Genomic DNA, 21,614 nt, shown 5'->3' with positions numbered 1-21,614 from the left:
CGCTGGTGTTTACGAATCAGTGAGGACACACTTGCCTTGGTGTGTGTAACATCAAACTTGTCATTCATTTTAGACATAGACGCGCCGCAGCAGCCGGGAATGACATACTGATATTGGATGACAGGAGCAGATCCCGATGACAACCCCGAAAAATGCCAAAACTGTGACGCTCTTTCAGTTTTGTGAACTCGCCGCTGGTGCACTTTCTTCGGCCGCTATGGCCTACACACCGACACAATGCTTGCTATGAGACTCCTCTAACAACATCATGAGTTTGCATCTGACTTCTGTTAAGGGAAACAAGTGGGCTTGTGTTACTGGCCGGTCTCAACTTTAACGTCGTTATCAAACATCAACAGTCGCGCTGAATGGCGTTTTATCGCCCTCCCCATCGCCAAGAATTATCCATAGCGTACCGCATAGGATAAGGTTATTCATCGAGCGCGCCTGATCAATTAAAAGGAACGTGACTGACACGGCAACGAAACTATAGAAGAAGGATAAGGAAATTGATCAGTCTGCTGAGACACCACAATGTTTGTGTGGTAATTTAACACGAAAGATGTCCACCAGATGCCCACCAAGCCACCTCTACCACTGGCTCAGGGGAAATGTCATCACGAGCCAGTGTATCGCAGTAGGCACCTGGATCAACGCTCAGTGCGCAAGTCACTTTGGGGCAATACGACGAAACCCCCACAGCATCGAAACAACAAATGTGACTTAAGTCATCATTACACCTGCACATTATGAGTAGGATCCACATCTAACGCGATAAATGATTGCTTATGTGACGTACATACACAGTAGCTAAATCAATAAGGCAGGAAGAGGGAGTGGGGGTGGAAAATAATGAGCATCTGAAGTAGCGTGAGGTTGTGGAATCGAGGTTGTGGAATTCACGACTGGATGGATGCAGCCGCAAAGCCACCAGGCTGTCAACGCTGTGAACGCGATACATCCACACAAACCACCAGCTTAATCCTGTTTAGCGAGCTAGCGCGTTATTCTCACAATGAACCAGTACACCCGCAGATGAGGTTGTATTGTCTCACTAGCTCCGCTACCCACCGCAGTACTTCCACCCCTTGAATCGACTGATTATATGGGCATGTAAACGCGGTGCCAATTAGCGACCAACTTAACACGACCACTAAAAGGTTGAATAAAGCCTACACATTGAAAAGTAGTTTTATAAAACAGTGGGCCTCTAACAGCATTTCATACACTCACCGCTTGCTATCCCAGGTCACACCGGAACTTCCTGCTGCTGCCAGAGAGGGGCGGAGATCAAATGACATCACAAATTCCACACCCTTTCGCGCTTCAGCTGAGTTTTTTTTTTTTTTTTTTACTGTAGAGTCTAGTGATGTAATTATTAGGCTACTATCTCAGCAATAATATATATATATATATATAACCACATTGTGCCATATGCGCTGGGTGACAACTTATGTCTTCGTGTTCAATGATATTACAAGCATGCTGTTTGAATGGGACACTTTTCAGAGGTCCCCACAAAAGTGGAATACACAGACCATGGGCACCATCAACCTCCACCAAATGTCGAGACCTGCTCACAGCCTCCCTAATCAATAGTGGTTTCCATCCCACCACATAGATGGTCTGTTCTTTAGTCCTAAATATATCACAGACAAATGACCTCATCCAACTACAACTGTCCTGTAATTTGGATAATGTTACAACTGTGTGCCACATGCCATACATCCTCCCTCTCCTCACCCCAACCAAGTTAATTAGCTGGTTTCATAAGCAGTGACAGAGTGCACCTACAGTAGTCCTATAGGTCAACTAAGGGGCAGTAGAAAGCAATGAAGTCAAGCTTAATTTCAATTCCTCTGCATCTTTATTAGCGCACCACAGTTAGTAGTTACATGTGGAAACGTGAGGGAGATGAAGGCAGAATGTCTGAAATGCGATACATAACGGTCGGTCGGTCGGTCGGCCTCCATATCTGCGCAGGCGACCGCTCTCAGTCCCCTGTGTCCTCTGCTCCGGATTCCAGTTCCCACTCGGCCACTGCGTTTCTACTACTTCAGCCCATTTCAAACAGTCAGGCTCTCTTCAGCGCATAAGCGTGTGTGTGAGTGTGTGTGTGTGTGTGTGTGTGTGAGTGTGTGTGTGTGTGTGTGTGTGTGCGTGCACACATGCATTTGTGTGTGTGTATGTTCGTGTCACGAGATGAACTGTGTTTGGGGCGTGATGTTTTCCACTTTGTGATCGGCTGGGTTGGCTGAGGCCTCGTAGTTACAGATTGTCACCTCATGTCGGTAAGCCTGAAGGGAATTAAGTCAGAAAGGAGACATAAGATTACTACCAGTGATATAACCGAAGAGAGTACACAAGGAGGCATACAAATGAAGATAAAATGCTAATTTTTAAGGTGCTTTGCTGAGCAATATATTTGCTGGTTGTATCACTGCACGGTCGACAAACACAGACATTTGATCTACAAGGAAGCAGCCCACATCACCAACAATTATTCCAATACTGCATGAAAATCAAAACTGCACGAAAAAAATATTATGGGAAACTGAAGACAGCTATAACCTTCAAAATGAACTGAAGTGTCCATCTTTCAAAGACAACTCTTTTTTATAATTGAAAATACAATGTTTTGGTTAGTCTGTGGTCATCATTTCAACTTGTATGACAGTCTGTCTAACCAAAAAGTAAGCTTTTCACCAATAAAATGGTTTGTGACTGAAAAGAGGCGTAGTAGTAGAAGTGTGTTTTTAAAAAAGTAGTAATGAGAACAAACCAGCTGCACCTTTAGTGCCACCAAAATGTGGATATTTTCACCCGTTTATTACGTATATGACATGTTTACGTAACACAACATGTGGAGTGTGTGTGTGTGTGTGTGTGGGTGTGTGTGTGTGTGTGTGTGTGTAGAGGGGTAAAGTTTGGGAACCCCTGATTAGAGTGTGGCAATAAATCACATTATTGCAGAGGAAAGATGCTGCTGCCATTCACCCGAGACAGAAGTTTGACAGAAGTGAAACAAACAGTGATCATGTTGTCCAGTCATTTCAGTGTACTCATGCTTGCCTAGTCAGCTGCTGAAGTTGAAAGCTGCTGAACCAGACAGCTCACTGATGTCGTGAAATCAGATCAAGCACTGCAAAGTGGTCGATTGTCTCAACTAACAGAAACCGAAGGAAACGTTAGACGACAACACTGCAACTGCATTGTTGTTGAAAAGGAGTTATGCGAGTGAACCTGATGAAGCAACAGCGATACGCGTTGTTCACCAAATAAACATCCAGCAAAGACCAGTGTGGGGTGATTTCTCTCTCCTTGGAGTTCCTCTACTTGGAGTTATGATTTTATTGACACATATATTAAATGAAATAACATGATTGATCCTCAAAGAATGTGATAATATAAAGAAACAAAACTGCCACGTGTCAACAATCTACCTAAAACTGGTTAGGTTGGACAACAGGATCATTTCAAAGTCATTTTACTCAGTTCAGAGCTCTGTGTAGCTACTGACTTTTCGTTTTGTGATCAGAATAGTGCTTACGTAACCCCTTAGCACAGAGCCTTTGTTATAACCTTACCGTCACCAAAATTGTAATGGCTATGTCTTAATCTGACTAAAGGCTCTCAGTAATGTCACAGCAATGTTGTTATAATGTTGTTGGGTATTTTCAGCAAATAGTGAAAAGGCCCGCCGGCAACCCCAAGAGGCTACGTTACTAACTTGTTAGGAATCATAGGGTTGTGAAAGTCATGCCAGCTTAGGTCGGGGATATGCTTGCTACAGAATGCGCGTGTGCGGGCACATGTCGTGCACGAATATGTTGTCATGCGAAATTTATGTCAATTTTGCGTGCGAGAGAACACCTCACACAATGAACACAGACGCATGCATACTATGATGTAATATTGACAAAACAGCGACCTTCATAACTTGGAGTTGAGTTTTTCGGCCAAACCATGGTGGAAAACATTAATGAAAGCCCCGTTGCCTACATGTCCCCTCGACGATACACCCAGTATCATGCAAAGTGCTCTGGTTGTCCAGAAGAAAATATGTGCACTCTGTCACAAGCAGTTGCATGCACAATTTTGGGCGCACATCAAGCATATCCCCGTCCTTGGCCATGTTCAGGGGCGCTTTTTCATCATTATGTATTTACAATCCGGTATATTGCATCCTAATGTTATCATCACATTATTTACTCACCACCCCTATTCAGCACCCTGGCCGCCATAGGAACTTTGTTAGGTACCATAGTAAACAATACGATCCCTAGTGGTATAAAATATTCTTGCCTGCTTGGTGAGTTGGTCTAGCATTGCACCATAGGAGATATTATAATCATGTCTGCGAAAGGAATTCGTCCTCCAATCACGACACTTTTTTGTGTACAGTTTTCTCTTTTACATTACATTTCACTTAGCTGACGCTTTTTTTTATTATTCAAACCGACTTACACAGGGTATTGGTTACAGTCCCTGGAGCAGTGTGGGGTTAGGTGCCTTGCTCAAGGGCAGCTCAGCCATGGAGTGTGGTGGGGAGTGGTAAGGGTGGGATTTGAACCTGCATTCCTCTGATCTAAAGCCCATCTCCTTAACCACTTAACCCTTTTAATCTGTGTCGTGAGGCATTGGGGCAGGCTTGGTACAGTGACTGCATGGAGCCTGCGATGGCCTTTTAAATTCAATTAAGTAGTGTGAACGCACACTGCTGGTTACACCCACAATCTTCAGCGTTGCCTATGATACATTAAGTCCATTCATGTTATATTCTGGCTACTTGTTAGGCCTTGCTTACTCTGGATTCCTCCACATACTTGTAAGTTGTTAATGTGCCCTTTTCAGGGCACCTTGGGGTTAAACGTGTCTGCCAAGTGTGGTGTGATGAAATGTAAAGTAAGTGTGATGTAAACCTGCTGACTGTCTTTCCACACCCACCTCTGTGTACTCCCCTCTCAGTCCAATGTAGTAGACACGAGTCGACTCTTCACCAAAGTTTCGGGATATGTGGATGGAGAGGTGTTGTACATTGGAGAAGCGGGCAATCCTAAAGATAAAAAATAAAGGAGTTTAGTCTCATTCAGAACAGGGGCTCAATTCATAGTCGGGTCAATGATGTTTTTTGGGCCCGTGAAGTCAGACGGTACAACTACAGGTAATGCCCATAAATTAATTAGAATTGTGATGAAAATGAATATGCTTCTTAAATAATCCACTAAAAACAAAAATCAAATCCATACAATAGTGACATTAGCTGTGGTTGCACCAGCCTGATGTGTACCTGGTTCGATTTAAAATAAGGCTTCACCAGGTGAAATTGAAATTAAGCTTTTTAAAAACAGAGAGGATTCAGTAAATCTTTGATGTGGATTTATAAACTCTTTTGTAATGAAATGTCTCTCACATTGCAGATAACAATAGACATGAAGGGCAATTCCTGCCAATTTCAACAAGTGGCAGTTTTGCTCACATGACCCATTGACTTGTCAATACCCTATGGCGTATCAATTGTTTCAATTCAGCCTTTTACTGAGATCATAGCCATTCTAGTGAGGCAAGGTTTGTTTACATGTTTTTACTACAAGCAAATAATGGCCATGATCTCGGAAAGGGCTGAATTAAAAAGGCATCGTCTTCAGATCAGTCAAGAGTAGCGTGTGCAACACAATTGCACGTAGAAATGGGCCATCAAACCATGTTCTTACTTAAACAAAAAGGGAGGGAAAAAAACTTGGTCCAGGCACTTCAGTTGATTTAAACGTCCAAAACAATCTTTATTTTAGTGGTCTAATACATTTAAAATCACGCGTTTTGGCCCTTCGGCGTTCATCAGGGTGTGTGTAGCAGAAGCAAACAGCTATTCAATCATAAGATTGTCCTCAGGTGAAGTACCTGTAGGACTACTCCCTTCTTTTCTCCCTTCCCTTTTTGCTGAACATTGCACCCTCCAAGAGCACCAGTTCTTTTGTCTTTTTAAATACTAGCAGCGCTCAACCAACCCTTCTTCTCATGTTCTTACTTTGTTGGATATTCCAGCTCGGCCAGTGGGTCTCTGTTCAGGCGAAAGGCCTGTTCAGGCTCTCGTCTTGTGTCATCAAACGACATGTGTGGGATATTCTTGAACCTGAAAAAAAGAGAAAGATACATTAGGCAGGCGCCATGTGTATCCATCTTGACCATAAGACTGGAGCATCACAACAGCTATTAGAGTAAGGGCAGAGAGAGTAGAGAGAGAGAGGTTCCATTGGCCCATTGTTTCCGGGTTCTATTATTGCAAGGGGGAGGGGGGGGGTGGAATCCCCCTTTAGGCAGACCTAGGCAGACCTAAGGACTGTTCTTTTCAATGCTAGGAGTATTATGACACGCCCCTTTAGGCAGACCGGAACCTGGTCATGTTAGGTGCCCATAGCAACCTATTACATTGGCATATCTATATACTTAAAGAATCTCTGGTAAGGGTGTGTGTGTGTGTGTAACTGATTTATAGTTACAAACACTGGGGACAAAAGTTATTTTATACTTTAACCAGGTACATTCCAGCAATAAATGTATCCCTGCAAGAAATGGACATGGTGACCAAACTAATAAAAATATGATTAGACACATGGGGTGGATATAGTGCAATATATCCTAAATATATCCAGACAATATATCCTACACATTCATAAACATTTCAGAGACAAAGTAAAAGGGCAAAGGTACGCTGTAGCTAGAATAGGATACAGGGCCACTGCCAAGTGTCTCTGAAATGCCTCATGATGTCGCACGTTTTACTTGCATACGTAGTATGTATCCACAGCATCAGCATCTGTTGAACTCACAGTCTCATCTCTGCAGGGTGTGTCTCGTCGTCCTCTCCAGAGATTATTATTCCCTTCAGCTTCACGCTGCCGGTGAACCTACACACACAGACAGAAGCACACAGACAGACAGACGCACAAAGACACAGAGACACACACACGTGAGTTTTCAAATCAAGTCGAAATCCAGTCCACTCCTATTCAGTCTCAACTGATCACTGCAATATGGCATTTGAGGAGGGTGTAGCCAGCCTCAGACTTTGGAGGGACTTTGGTGCAGTCAAAACACTGTCTGGCACACAGACAGGTAGCTACAGAGCTTGTACTAATTGTGGTAGGCAACAGAGATAAGGTAGGGCAATGGCACACACATAATTGAAAAGCTTACGGAATATTGAAGAGCAGTTCTTCATCTGCGTCACTTTCAACAAACTGAAAGGGAAGTAAAAAAGAAAGAAATAATACACACGTCCTATAGAATACTGGTTAGCAACAGACTCTGACAGTCAGATGACACGCACACACCAAAAAATATGTGGTGGCACTATTTTTGACATGGCTAAACAGCGTGTTCCCTAACAACAGGTATAGAATTGATGTTCATATGCTGTAATACACACCAAAATACAATACCTTTTCGCGGTCTGTGCGCTGGTCCCATGGTTTAAACACGAGCTTACCGTCTCCGTCACGACTCTCGTTCAGGCACTGCATTTTCTCCAAGTCAATACGCTGAAATAGGGCATACTCCACGCCGCGTTCTGCGGGCTCATGCTCGTGTTCACAACATCCGTGTTGGTGCCCGCCACCGTGACCATGGCCGTGTCCAGACATTGCGAGCTTAACAACTATATTCTGTTAACTTCATACACTGTTGGCACTTTCTGTTGAACTGCTGATCCCCAACTCCCCAACAACAATTTCTTTCTTTACTCTGGCTTGATCATGAAGTTCACCATCACGTGTGACTCAGCATCCAACCAAAGCAAACTAACCAGCCTGTCAAATCAGGGCAAAATTCACTTCAGCGTTGTGATTGGCCAAAACACGGGCAAGGTAAACCAATCGGGGATTGATGATAAAGTCGCCTTGTTTTGACGTAGGACAAGCCGGGTTTTTTGATTGGTTTATTTTAACAATTCTTTTTTGCTCAGATTTCGCCACCTAGTGGAGATTCAGAATAATACACCCACACACAAGAGTGCACTGGGTGCACTGCTGTACCAAATACAGACAGGTTGGATACAGAAGGGGGTAGGCAAGCAGACACGACAAAAATCACTGACTGCGTTATGACATTAACTCTCTTTCCGAAAGTCACAATACAAATGAATGGAAACTAAATTACAGTTGGTGGTAGTTTCAACAACCTAACTGTCAATTAAATGTAGCAACACATTATACGCTATTAAAATTCTGTTCTAAAATACACCCTTTAAGTCTCCAACTCAGATAATGTATAATGACCACACTTTCTTGTTGGATAAAATAAAATAATGTCATCAACACACTTTCTGCAAAACAAAACAAAATGCAAAACAACTGACAGTTCACTCAAGAAATTAAATCTGCACACAAGTAAAAGCATTAACGGAAAAAAATAACAGAGGGCAGTCACATTTATTAAAAATGCATTTGTCATTTATTAAAATCTATTAAAATTAATATTTTTGATCCATGTAAGCCTGACAGGCTCTTAAGAGCTTGACCGCGAGTGTTTTAAATAAATAGTTGCAAAAAAAAAGTTAGGTCGGGATTCCTATATGGAAATGCTCACTTTTCCCATTGACTTCCAGTGGCGGTGTGTGGGTCTCACTACTCACACATAATATTATCTCATCAATTGAACCCCCCATGTTAACAGTACTCCTCTAAAACAGGGGTGTGTGTGTGTGTGTGATCTCATTAAGAACAAAAAGTTTGAGTTATTGAATAATATCATCGTAGCGAATGCTATGAGTTTGGTCTTTTGGAAAGAAAAAAATAAAAATGCCTTAAAATCTCATAAGCTGGTGTCTGAAGCCACCTGTAGTGCCAGCCTTTGAATAAAACATAAACAGGACATCATGCCATTATCCATTTGGCGTCTGCATGAGTGTGCTTGTCCATTGAGAGTGTGCAGTTTTAATCGAGTGTATTTTTTTTTTACTAAAAAGGTTGAATGGGGACTGAAGAACATTTATAACCAAGTCATCATAGGTCCAGATAGGGGAAGGCTCAGAACACAAAAAAAGCTTAAATCCTATAGTATGTTTAAAAAAAAAACTACAGTGTTGCACTGCAGTTCCTGTCTTCCTCTATCGGCGTGAGAAGCGGTTCTTGTATGCCTTTAATGTCTTCGCCATCATTGGTGCAATTCCTGTGTGGAACAAACAAAGACACAAGCACAACAGGACAGTCAGTGAACTTGCAACAGATACTGATTAATGAGTCAAAAGAAGAGGTCTGTTGTAAGTTGCACGTAAACGTACAAAATTATTAATTAGAAAGGCTGATCATTCTTCAGTCACAACAATGTTGGGTGAGGGAAGAATCATCTTGCAAATTGAAACAAAAATGTCAGCCCACTGAAAATTGTTTTTATAAAAAAATAAATTGCCGTTCTTTTGGTCAAAGAACCATCTTCCTGGCATATCTTGAAAAGCAACATTTGTAGATGAATCTCCAAATCAAATCATATGTGCAAATTTCAGACAGGCCAGAATGTCTGTAATGGCTTGTGTACTTTACCACACATGACTTTATGTTGCTACATTGCAGTCACAGTTCACAAAGGAAAAACAATGTACACAACCTGGCCAAAAACGTTCACACACTAATATGCTATTGGATCACCTGAAGCATTTTGTGTTCCATTGTTTCAAAAAAGTTCAATGCAATGTCTGAATTTATTTTAGTCCAGACATTGCAGGTGTTTACAATAACAATACAACACAAAAATTGCCTAATCAAAGCTGAAGGAGCTCCAACAACATATTAGTGTGGGAGGGTTTTTTTTGTGTGGTGGGGACGGTTTTGTTTTTTGATAGGTTGCATATTTTTCAATTCACATCGTGAACCAACTTTTCGGTTCCTGAACACTCAGGGGATGCATTTCTCTAAATGTAGTTGCTAGCCAGTGAGCAAATCACGTAGTTGCCAAGTGAAAATTGCATTGCAACCAACAAAGAGGCTAACACAGCTAGCAACGACGATGTCAAGAAATGCACCCCAGATTTTAAAACACATCAGTTGATTCAAGATTAAGGCTGCAGGAATGGGCACCAGTTCTCTGTCAGCCTAAACATGCTAATAGAGACGTTGACAGCACTTACTTTTGACTTGCTTCTCAGGGTGAGCGCGGGCATTGCCGCCCCCTCCACCTCCACCTCCTCCTAAGCCCCCGCCGGACACGGAGGCCCGAGAGGACTCAGCGGCACCGCTGTAGGAGGAGGAGTGACCTCCCTCATCTGAGTGGGAGGTGTACGGCATCGCCGGCTTGATCCTGTCCAGAGGAGAATCAACAAGAACAATAACAACACAGGGCAGGGGCGTCATTGAAACTGATCATTAGTCATGAGGAGCTAAGCTTGTCTCTGGACACTTTTACAGCCTGAATGTGCCACTGTCAAATTGGGTTGAGGGTTAAGGTTAAGGTGTTAGTTAATTAGTCAGTTAGTCATTAAGTACGTAATGTAGCAAGTAATTCAGTTAGTAACTAAGGAAGTAACTAAGTATGTAAGTAACTAAATAAAAGGGTTTGGCTGGTTGGGCATGATTTGGCTACAGCGTTCTTAACCTTCTGAATCGTTTCAGATTTTGAATAGCCTGGCGTATACAACAGGTGGGTACACAACACATGCATTTTACATTTCAATTGAGTTCACCCCTCCCACCACCAACTATTTCTCAATTTGGCCATTCCAGTGCCGAATTAGCACCTTGGCCATGGTTCCAACGGCTAAGGCACCACACTGTTACACCTAAGACTCGGGTTCAATTCAGGACCAAGGTAATTTCTGTATCCTCCACCATCTCTCTCTCTCTCCCACTCGCTTCCATCTCACACAGTCCTGTCCATTAAAGGAATCAATGCTTGTTGTAATATTTTTACTGTGTACTATTTTTAGTTGCTTATTTCCAGACTTCTTGCTGCCTATTCACATAAGTTACCCTTTTCAGAAATACTAACCGCCGAAAAAATTGCACTCTTCATACATGAAAAGGTGGCTCTTCTCCATGTCCACCATTTTGAATTTCCAGATATAAACATTTTTAGCTACAAAACCTACTGTACTTTGGTCATACTTATAAATCTTACTTTATCACTCAGTAAATATTCATGATGTATCAAAATATCAAATTTGGCAGTAGGCATCACAGTTTCAATGAGCAGCATAGTTGCAGTGCCTACTATTCCCACAATTCTAATTAGTATAAGGGTATGGTAAGAGTGAGCTCGATCTGTCTCACCTGACTGTTGAAGATGAAGAGCTGGCGCTGGCGCTGGCCATTGAGGAGCCAGACTTGGTGCCAAACCTCTCCTGCCGACGACGCACGTCACGAGGCGGCTTGGCAACAGAGTTCACGTAGGCCATCTTCACCGTCCGTCCTGTCCAGAGAAAAGCAAAAGAGGTGCGAGTGGTTATGGAACAACAGAGTTCAGGCCCTGATGATGAAGGCTAATGTGGCTGCCACAACCCATACACCCATGTGCTTTCAAAATATAAGTCCATAGTGCTTGCCATGTTATATTAGTTTTATTGTACTTTTGTCAAATCTCCGAGTGCCTCTTTCACTTCTTTTGTCTTTTGAATTGTCATCCTTAGCATCTGTTGAGCAAGTAAAATTAATCTACGCTTCACACCCGTCTCGTCAGTCTATGGGACTTTGACCAGGGGCATCAAGTACATAGCTTGCACACAAAAAGCTATGCAAGTAACTTTCACGCAAATGTTCAGATGTACCAAACTGACTTAACATGAAAACAAGCTTCCCAACCCCTTTGTGTCAAGCAAAGAGGAGCTCAACAGTCCGCAATACTCTGAAACACAACCTAATTTCACCCCAGCCATAACCACAAACGCGCACACACACACACACTAACAAGGCCAAATATCGTAATACCACACCACACTCACAGACACAACCCAGAGACGACTCAACAAGGCCAACTATCAAAATACAGTATTACACTCATTCGCATAGGCTACAGGACATGCAACCCCCAGGACAATCTCATACACACAGACCGAGGACTCATCCATTCAGTCATTCATTCATACAGTACATCATCGATTTAGTTTTTATTCCAGTATGGTATATCAGCAGTTCTAGTCATGTTTTAATTGGTTCTCCATTTCACCCATTTATTGTGTATTTTCTTTAATTTCCAATCAGATAATACATACATTTTGTATTCATTTTTATACATTATGTATTAGTCATGAAATTGCACAGTGTTCTGAGACCCTGGCTATGGTGAAACCACTCTACAATAGATTGAAATAGAACTGAATTCCTTCCCGTTGCTCGAGTCCCCTCACCTTTGGGTTTGTTGGCGTGTGCGGAGCTGATGTTCTGCGTGAGCATGCGCAGGCGCTCCTCCCGCTCGTCGTGTTTCCGCAGATACAGCTCCCGCCAGGACTCGTACTCCTGCGGCGCCTCGCGCTTGAAGTCTCGCTGGCAGTGCTTTGTCCACAGCTCATCCGTGTCCTCCAAAAAGTGCTACAGGATGGATGGATGGATGGAGAAACAGAAAGACAGAAACAGACAGACAAACCAACAGAAGTAGACAAAGAAAGGGGAGGAAGGGAGCAAAACAGTATGAGAGGTTACAAAGAGTAATTCGTTTCAAAGAGTAATTCGTTTTTGATTGTGTATGCTTTGAGGTTAGGCAACCATACACTCCTTTGGTCCTTTACTTAACATCCAGTGATGGAATTTTGAGACACTGTTCAGTGGCAGTGTATGTTTGTGGCCTTTCCGGAATTTCCTTACAGATAAATATTGCAACTCTACTATACTACTACTACTACTACTACTACCACTACCACTAGTTATGTTCCAACAAACGGGACAAAGAGGATGGGCAATGGAAGTAGTTAGATGGAGTTTTCACCACACACTGGTCTTCTTTGCTGTAAATTTAGGTGAACAATGCATTTCGCTGTTGCTTCATCAGGTTCAATCACAGAGTAACAACAAAACACGTTGTTCACCCAATAAACTTCCAGCATAGAAGGCCAATGTGCTGTGATTCATCCCCGTTTTCCTGGGATTACTTTCACTGCACATCACCAGCACCTAGACCCTGGATGTGCACAGGGACTCTGCTTTGAGTAAATATGAAGTTTTGTTCGTGTCTACAGTAGATGAGCTATATGCAGGCATTGTTTACCTGATTTAAATCCTCTATCCTGTAGAGCTGTTCCGGGGTGCAGCGCTCCAGCACCGGCTCCAGAATCTCAAACGGAACTCCACCGACTTCATCAATCGCTGTGGACACAGACAAATTCACAGCATTGAATTCAGGGCACTACCAACATCAGCAGTGATAAAATGTACTGTCTTTTTCAAATGCTTCTGGTTTTTTTTTAAATGTATTTTTTTTTACTTCCAACAAAAAGGGATAATCCAGCCAAATTCCAAGTAGTCCACAGAGAAAGGAAATGAAAAAGCTTTTGTTAACTTTGTTTAATTCATTAAAAAAACCCAGCATAATTCAAGCATAGGTCTTCATCTGGGCTTAGTCTCCGATTCATACTGTATATATTTTTACTTGTATGAAAGAACAAGACAGTCCCTTTCTTTCAAGAAAAAAACTCTAGTCTAGACGATAATTCAAAACATCAATCAAGCCTTCCGTCGGCCTCAGTGCCTTCAACTACTCACAGTCAATGTTGTTTTGCAGTACTCGGATGCACTGCTCATATAAACTCATCATCTTGGGCAGGTAGGACGTCTTGGAGCCGGAGTAGACAACCATTTTAGAGTTAAACCGTCGGCCTGTGAAGCCAGCATCCTCCTCATCGTTCGACACAGGAACTGGAGAAGGGATGAGAGAGATAAATGCCACGATGATTTTTGAAATTCCCAGTACTGCTTCCATAAGTTGGTTGCATACAGTATATTGCTCAAAAGTGAAGCACAGAATAATTGAACCACCTTTATAGTAATGTGTGCTGGATTGAAATTATGTTCCAAGTAACATTTTAATGGGTGAAGCATTAATGGGAAGGAGGCATGGAACAAACTTTTAGAAATGATTTACAAAACATGGAGGTCAGACTGACAGGCACCTGACAACCAATAGAGCTACCTAGCGCCTACTAAACAGTATGGGCGATGTGCCATCACTTTTGATGCAGAGAGAACAGAAAATCCAGCACAACATTAAGTTACAGTCTCATTCAAGGGTTTAAGCAAAAGAATAAAATAAAATAAAGTATTTAAAATCGGACTGCATGTAACTAGTCACTATTTACATAGTTGTACAGTACTGCCAAGGCGTCTATGTATATCACATTGCAGAAACACTGGCAATGATGCAAACACTTCCTGATTGCTACACAGAACCATGGCAGACAGAGGAAGTGGCAAAACAGAGAGAGACCAAGAGAAAAGGACGGAGAGAGAAGGAAGGGGAAAAGAAAGAGAGGGAGGAGAGAGAAGAGAAAGAGACAAAGGAAGAAAGGAAGAAAGAAAGAAGTGAAGAAAGAAAGAAAGGAAGAAAGGAAGAGAGAGAAATAAAGACCAAAGAGCGAGAGAAAGAAAAAAGAAAGAAAGACTCACCCTTGCGTCTCTGAGGGGAGACAGGTGTGTGTTCTATGGAGGGGAGGGGTCTGTAGTTGGGTTGGATGGCGGGCAGGGGAATGTCAGGCAGAGTGGGCATCACATCCACCACCTGGAGAATAGAGAAGACGTTACATTAGATTTGCATTCAACTATATTGTCATTATGCATGGAATAATACAGAGCAACAAAATGCACTGCACAGAGCAATGACATGCAAGAGTTTCCCACAGAACTTGTTGTTAATGAAACCACCATGACAACTAATACCTAGCACCTTGACTAGGTCCCCCTGAAGATACCAATTTTGGGTTGTGTTTGTAATTTCTGAAGATGTGTCAACAAAATATATATGCACTTTCAGGGGGTTTCAGATCAAATTTCAAAGAAACTGCACTAAATAGCCTTTAAAATGATGATGGTGTCTTGACTCCGCTACCCCAACACAAATTCTGCAGGAAACAGCGGATTAGATTCAACTACATTGTTATTAAGTTACACACTAAAGAATACAGAGTGAAAAATGCAGTGCAAGTTACAGAGCAATGAAATACATTGCAGGCAAAAGAATCACGATCATACATCTTGTACCGCCTGACTGTTTTCAGTAGTAGAAATGCTTATTTGATGGTGAGGGAAAAAAGGGAACCTTACAGACCGGGAAATTTGCAGACTGGTCAGTCCAGTGTCAGAGTTAGTTACTAGGAACTAAGGTGCGACACCTTCATACCTTTCAAGTTGTCAAATAATTGCTTAAAGCTATTAATTCAAAGATTAACAGCAACATTGCCACAATCACTAGCACAAAAGTGCTGAAATTCTCGAGTTTCATGCACTTCACATGTCAACCATTCTACTCGGGGTGCCATGTTGTGTTGCTTTGAGAAACCAGACACTAGGGTGCATGCCACCCTTTGTCACATTTTGACAAAGATTACACAAAATTACTGTGAAACTGAGAGAGCACTGATGGCACATGATAGACAGCATAAGCCCATGTGAAGGCTCCAGGGCTTGAAGTGACTAACCTACTCTGACAAGGCACAGGCATGCAATGGAATGACATGGGGAGCCGGATCATCGAGAAAAGTCTACCCTCTACAACTCTTTGTAAGTTGGTAAGAAAAACACAAGAAAGCAGAAGAGCCTTTATAAGATCTTGTCAGTTTGATCTTTAGTCAGCAACTCAATGGGGCATGCACTCTATGCAGACGTGGCAACAGTTACATAATATTCTAATACCATTCCATAGTATTTTAACAGCTTATTAGTTAGAAATATCTTAGCTCAGTAGGGAATCATTTGGGAGCACTGACACTTAATATGGGAAACACATACTGTATAACCAAAAGAAGATGGCAGGAAACACAGAAATGGAAGCAAAACCTCCTGTAACGTCCGAAAAATTAGGGGTGGGCGATATGGCAAAAATGTTGTATCACGATTTTTTAACATGAAATCACGATTTCGATTTTTTATCACGATCTTCCATCCAAAAAAAAAAACAACAAAAAATAACTTTCATATACTTGCAATTTCTAATTTGCAGTCAATAAAATGTTAACACACTGATGATACTCTCATAAAGTGTACAATTGGAATACAATAATGTAAAGAATAAAGTGAAGACAACAACACAAGTGAGAAAACGTCACTCTGATACTGATAATAAACATCCTCACTGCAAGACGATCTATACGATTTCTCCACTTTGGCAGATTCGAGACGATATTCTACTCAATATCACGATTCACGATATAATATCGTCATATCGCCCACCCCTACGAAAAATCCCGCCATTGCTAACAACTTAACTCTGAACTGAACTTAACATAAATGGTGTGGAAAACAAAATATGCAAGCATGCCCTCATGCGCACACAGACGCACCAAATAAAAAGCTATCTAAGGCAATGATCATGAGGCCGGATGATGGCCTATACACAACTTCTCACAGACATTTCATACATTTCATAAAATGAACTAAACTAAATTATCATACACTGTATTACCAAAAGTATTCCCTACCCCTGCCTAAAACCAAACATGAACTGAACTGCCATTCCATTCCTAAGCCATAGGGTTCCATATGATATCGGTCCACCTTTTGCTGCCATTACAGCTTCAACTCAACTCTGGAAAGCTGTCCACAGTTGTCAAGTCCATATGTGACAGGCAGGTTAGCAAATGCTTTTGGTAATCTAGTGTATGAGGTAGATGGATGGTTTGACTACTCTGGACCCCACACTCACCTTTCTGCGTTTCTCCGGTGTGGGGGTGACGGGCGTAGCAGAGGCAGCCTCGGACCGCTTACTGCTACTGCGCTCACTCTTGCTGCTGCTCTTGCTGCTGCTGCTGGCACCATTAGTAGCACTGGATTTCTGGTGGTGCGATGACGATGACGACGGTGACTTCGAGCGGCGTGCCGAGGACGAGGAAGAGGAATGGGTGACAGGAGAAGCAGTAGTAGTAGTAGGCTTGGAAGAGGAGGAGGAGGAAGACTGCGGAGGCTTGAGCGGCTTCTTCTTCTTCTTGCTGGGCGCGTCGTAGGTGAGGAAGGACTCGAAGGACATGGTGGGGGCCTCGAACACTTCCTTCTCCTCCTCGTGGGGAGGCTCGGAGAATGACACCGTTTCAGGTTTCACCTTTGACTTCTCTATCGGCGACACAACACACACAACACAAGTGGGACTGATGGTTAAAAAGCGGGAGACGTAGGCAAACCCAGGGACTGCAACCAATACAGTCTAGTCTACCTTACATGATAACTAAGTGGCTTTAATTAAAGGCATCAGCCAAGCATAACATAATGTAAGAAAAATCACTCAGAAATCAATGGCAACAAAATAAGGGGTGTGCATTTGCTATATTCACACTAAGCCAACAATAATGTCAATGCCAAATCATATCACCTGAAAATTCCTCCTTCTATTTGTGGTAAGCAAGACTGATCAATTGCGGATTTCAAAAACGAATATTGCATTCAAACAAATATGACACACATGATCAGATATATATACATGCACACCTACACCTACACCAACACACACAAACATGCACACAAAAAAGCAACAGTATTTACCATCGCGTCCTCCCTTTTTGTCCTTCTTGCCGTCATGCGATGTGTGTTTTCTGTCGTGTTGCGAATGTGTGTTCTTGTGTTTGTCCTCTCTATTGCTGTTACTGGTCTCTTTCTTGTCCTCTCTTTTGCTGCTACTACTACCAGTCTGTTCCCGCTCACTGCTCTTCTTGCCCTCCCCAATGCTCGACGACGTTGTCGTTGGTGCCGATTGGTGCGGTCGTTTCCGCCTGTCCTGCTCCGAGCCACTAGAAGCAGCATTGTGGCGTTCCTTGTCTTTGGGCCGGTCTCTGGAGCTGTGATCCCTAGCGGATTCTCTGTCTCCATCCCTGTCTCTGTCTCTGTGATGGGGCTTGCTGTGTCTGTGTGCCTCCTTCTGTGGAGGTGGTGGTGGTGGTGGAGGGCTGGGTGCAGCAGGCTCCTCCTCCTCCTCCTCCTCTTCCTCATGCGGAGGAGAGGGACTGTCGTACGGCCTGCTAGGCTGGTAGCGTGCGAGCCGCTGGCCAGAGAGACCGGGCGCCGTGGGGCTGTAGGCCTGGGGAGGCGACGGGGAGTATCCATGGTGCGGCTCGTACCGATTCACCACACGCTCGAGCTCCGGCTCCGGTTCCTCCTCCTCTTCCATCATCTCCTCATCCACCATGTCCTCTTCGTCATGATCATGACGGCGGTGATGGTGCCTGTAGTCATCCTCCATCTCCTCCTCCTCTTCTTCTTCCTCGTCCCGGTGTGTGTGGCGAATGTCCTCAGGAGAGGGTTCTCGTGCCCGCTTGTGGCCTCTGTGCAGCTCCGGGGCTTGTGAGTGTGAGCGGACATCTTTGACAGGAGGAGGAGGAGGAGCAGCAGGACTGAGGGAGATCACCAGACAAATATTTCTCTTTAAATATACACAGTCAAACATTAAATGCATTTTAAAAGATTTTGTGCCTTTCTTGAGGATAGGACAGTGGAGATTATGGCAGGAAGAGAGTGGGAGAGAGAGATGGGAAAGGGCTAGGAAGTGACCCATGCTGTACTCGGGTCCCCAACTTGGGTCCCCATGGGCATGCAAGCCCCTTCGTGGTTGGGTGCCTTCGCACACTATGTCACACAGCACCCACAGCCAAACATTTCTTAAAAGGCTGACAAACAACTGTCTCTCGTGTTGATGTGAGCAGCAGTTGCCCATAATTGAAATGGATACACACAAATCCATCCAGTGTCTGTGACCATATCTACATATTGCAATAAACTGCAAGTAATTATATTTCTAATTTGTCTTTTAAAAAGTATAGTTATACTGGCCCTGCCGTGGCTCTAACAGTAGGGCACAACACTGCTACGCTAGCGACCTGGGTTCGATTCCAGTCCAGGTCATTTGCAGATCCTTCCCCATCCCTCTCTCCCACTCATTTCCTTTCACGATTCTTCACTGCACTGTCCTAATAATACGTGTTTACACAGTGCTTTTCTTTCAATCAAGGGCACATTGCATCAACCACTTGTCATAATTCATTAAAACTCACCGTTCAGCAGGCTTGTCAGGCACAAGTTTTTTCCATTTCGCCACTATGCTTTTCGCCGCCTCTCCCACTAAGTCATGTTTGCGGAGAGAATTTACAGTTTTCCCGACTCCCGTATCCTGACCAGAAGGAAAAAATGGTGATTGAGTGAATGAGATTCATTTACAGCCTGTAAGTAAACACCACTATGACAAGCTAAGTGAGAGAATGAGGTCTACTCCCCCTATTATATTCTCAGTAACCATATCACCGCTTATACGGTAGCACACATTAGTGTGACACTCTTATCTTGACAACAGTCTCTCGATGGATCCATAAAAGTCTGAAATGAAAAAGGTGTCAAAAGACAGGCTTGCAATCTCCCAGGGCAACGCGAGAGACGGCCTGTGCATTATACCTTCTTGAAAATGTTCCCCCTGCCGTTTCCTGGAAGACGAAAGGGAGAAAAAAAGAAAAAAAGTGCAAACTCACCACTAGAATGTCCACTGTCATGGGCAGCTCTGCCAACCTCTTCAGTGTCTTCAAGAGCTACACACACACACACACACACACACACACACACACACACACACACACACACACACACACACACACACACACAGAAAATCATTCATAACCTACACAGTGCAATTAAATGAGTAATAATCCTACATCCTCATGTCACTATCATATTAATTCTCAGATTGGAGTAGATTGGGGAACTGGGATGACAGAAACATAATCAGATAGCGCAGTAGCCAATGTAGGGCTTAAGATGCAACAGAGCAAGACAGTCAGGAGAGGACATAGGATAAACACACAGAGAAGGTGAAGTGAATTCCTTGAAATTGGGCAAGAACACCTGGTAGCAGGTGTGAGAGCAGGAGGAGAAATCTGAGCCCTGTGCCCATGCATGTGAGCATGGTTTGAGTCTGCGCCTGGTGACGTGGGCCTATACTGATCGTGAGTTTGAGTGGGGGAGAAAGTCGCCTACGTAAGGGCTACAAGAGTTGTGTTTACCCAGCAAGTCAGCTTTGCGAAGCAATGTGAAAATGTTATTCATCCGAGCCAAGAAAATCACTGTCCAATTGTTCTGTTCTGGCGCGACAGTTTCCACCGCTATATTATTGTCTAAGAGGCAAAATCACAATATGACAAGTGCGAGCGACAATGTTGCAATCCCCATCTAGCTGATTCCGTGAAGCTTGCTACTTCTGGACTAGTTGGCATTCCAGGCGTTTTATGGTTAGAACACGAAGAGGAGATTTCTAGTGATAAATGTCCAGAGAATATATTATTACAGTGCTGGATGTGAAAGTTAAGTATTAAAACTGCAACGGACACTGTGGCCCACAAGCGTAATCTGCTTGAAAGAGAGCACATTTAAAGCGTGACGTGCTCTTTTAAAGGACTCACTACATTCATTAGCTGCAACGCTACATTATTAACAACGACCATCAACCCTAACAGTTTACAATGTGTCCATTTTAATCCACATGTCTCTACCTTTCGGGGCTCTTGATTCTCGGAGAGTCTAGACTGCAATCTCTCCACGGTTTCCAGCAGCTCCTCCGCCATGTTTACAAGTGGAAGCGAAGGCCCCGGAAACTGCTTCATAGCCCAGCTCTGCGGCTTCAGCCCACATTTACAGGCATGGAGATCCCGGAACTGCGTCACCGAACAGCTGACAAGGGAAAGTGCTCAGAAATCTTCAATAAACTGTAGGGTGATAATTCTACATTCTTAATTAAGGCATGCTGACTTTAAATGTATGTATAACGTGTTATGCTACTGCATGCTAACCCGTTCACACTCCAGTCCATTTGTCTTTACCTGGGAATCCTGGCGCGCGCCTAGAACATAATAAACCACAGCCTACCCATTGTTCCACCATGGAAGGTAGTGGGACCAAAATCGTATATTTTTGTTTGCAATGGTCACCCTAATCCTCGTTTCAGTATTGTATTAGCCCATTTATTATTTTTAAAGGAGCACATAGGCCTATCATAGTCTCAGACATCCAAGAGCCTGGCTAATTGAAAAGCCTAACTATGTAGGCCTACTGGAAAACATCAGGTAGGCTTAGCAGGACAAGTAGGCTACTTTTTATTGGACCATGATGACCCATTAGTCTTTAGTGATGTTCAGTTATATAGTCCATACATTTTGCATATTGTAGAATATAGTAACTTGTATTAATCCCAAAGTTAAGGTGACCAGCAGCATACCGGTACATAAATACACAAATACTCAAAATAGGCCTATACATGGCACGACATATTGAACATAGCCTATAGCACACACATGTATTGGCAAACTGTTGGAAAACCCCAAGCTCGTTGTTGCCCTCTGTGGGTAGTAGACCAATATACTCAGATTAGCTCAAGCATACAAGACCAGAAGCCTGGGCTTTAAATACAGTACACACACACACACACACACACACACACACACACACACACACACACACACA

General features: G+C 43.2%; 3 protein-coding genes across 3 annotated transcripts in view; all 3 read right to left on the bottom strand.

Moving 5' to 3' along the window:
• Window positions 1-1,307, bottom strand: part of lypla2 (lysophospholipase 2) — a 9,590-nt gene extending 8,283 nt beyond the window's left edge. Inside the window, exon 1 of the mRNA XM_063185281.1 lies at window positions 1,234-1,307. The gene's annotated coding sequence lies outside the window, so the exon portion shown is untranslated. The remainder of the gene's footprint in view (window positions 1-1,233) is intronic.
• A 537-nt stretch (window positions 1,308-1,844) lies between these two features.
• Window positions 1,845-7,792, bottom strand: pithd1 (PITH (C-terminal proteasome-interacting domain of thioredoxin-like) domain containing 1). Its single transcript, XM_063185283.1, has 6 exons — window positions 7,443-7,792; window positions 7,198-7,241; window positions 6,831-6,908; window positions 6,029-6,133; window positions 4,948-5,056; window positions 1,845-2,297 (listed from the first exon to the last, which is right to left on the bottom strand). Exons 1-6 carry the CDS (start codon window positions 7,641-7,643, stop codon window positions 2,196-2,198), a joined length of 639 nt encoding a protein of 212 aa, XP_063041353.1. The 5' UTR covers window positions 7,644-7,792; the 3' UTR covers window positions 1,845-2,195.
• Window positions 7,793-8,675: 883 nt separating this feature from the next.
• On the bottom strand, window positions 8,676-20,772 carry eloa (elongin A). Its single transcript, XM_063185280.1, has 12 exons — window positions 20,648-20,772; window positions 19,634-19,690; window positions 19,166-19,281; window positions 17,664-18,508; window positions 16,834-17,237; window positions 14,583-14,694; window positions 13,683-13,835; window positions 13,189-13,286; window positions 12,335-12,515; window positions 11,262-11,400; window positions 10,124-10,293; window positions 8,676-9,168 (listed from the first exon to the last, which is right to left on the bottom strand). Exons 1-12 carry the CDS (start codon window positions 20,756-20,758, stop codon window positions 9,107-9,109), a joined length of 2,448 nt encoding a protein of 815 aa, XP_063041350.1. The 5' UTR covers window positions 20,759-20,772; the 3' UTR covers window positions 8,676-9,106.
• Window positions 20,773-21,614: the final 842 nt, after the last annotated feature.

Source organism: Engraulis encrasicolus, chromosome 20 (genome assembly GCF_034702125.1).
Source record: "Engraulis encrasicolus isolate BLACKSEA-1 chromosome 20, IST_EnEncr_1.0, whole genome shotgun sequence".
In the NCBI taxonomy this organism is placed as follows: domain Eukaryota; kingdom Metazoa; phylum Chordata; class Actinopteri; order Clupeiformes; family Engraulidae; genus Engraulis; species Engraulis encrasicolus.
This window is presented reverse-complemented; position numbering and strand designations above follow the sequence as displayed.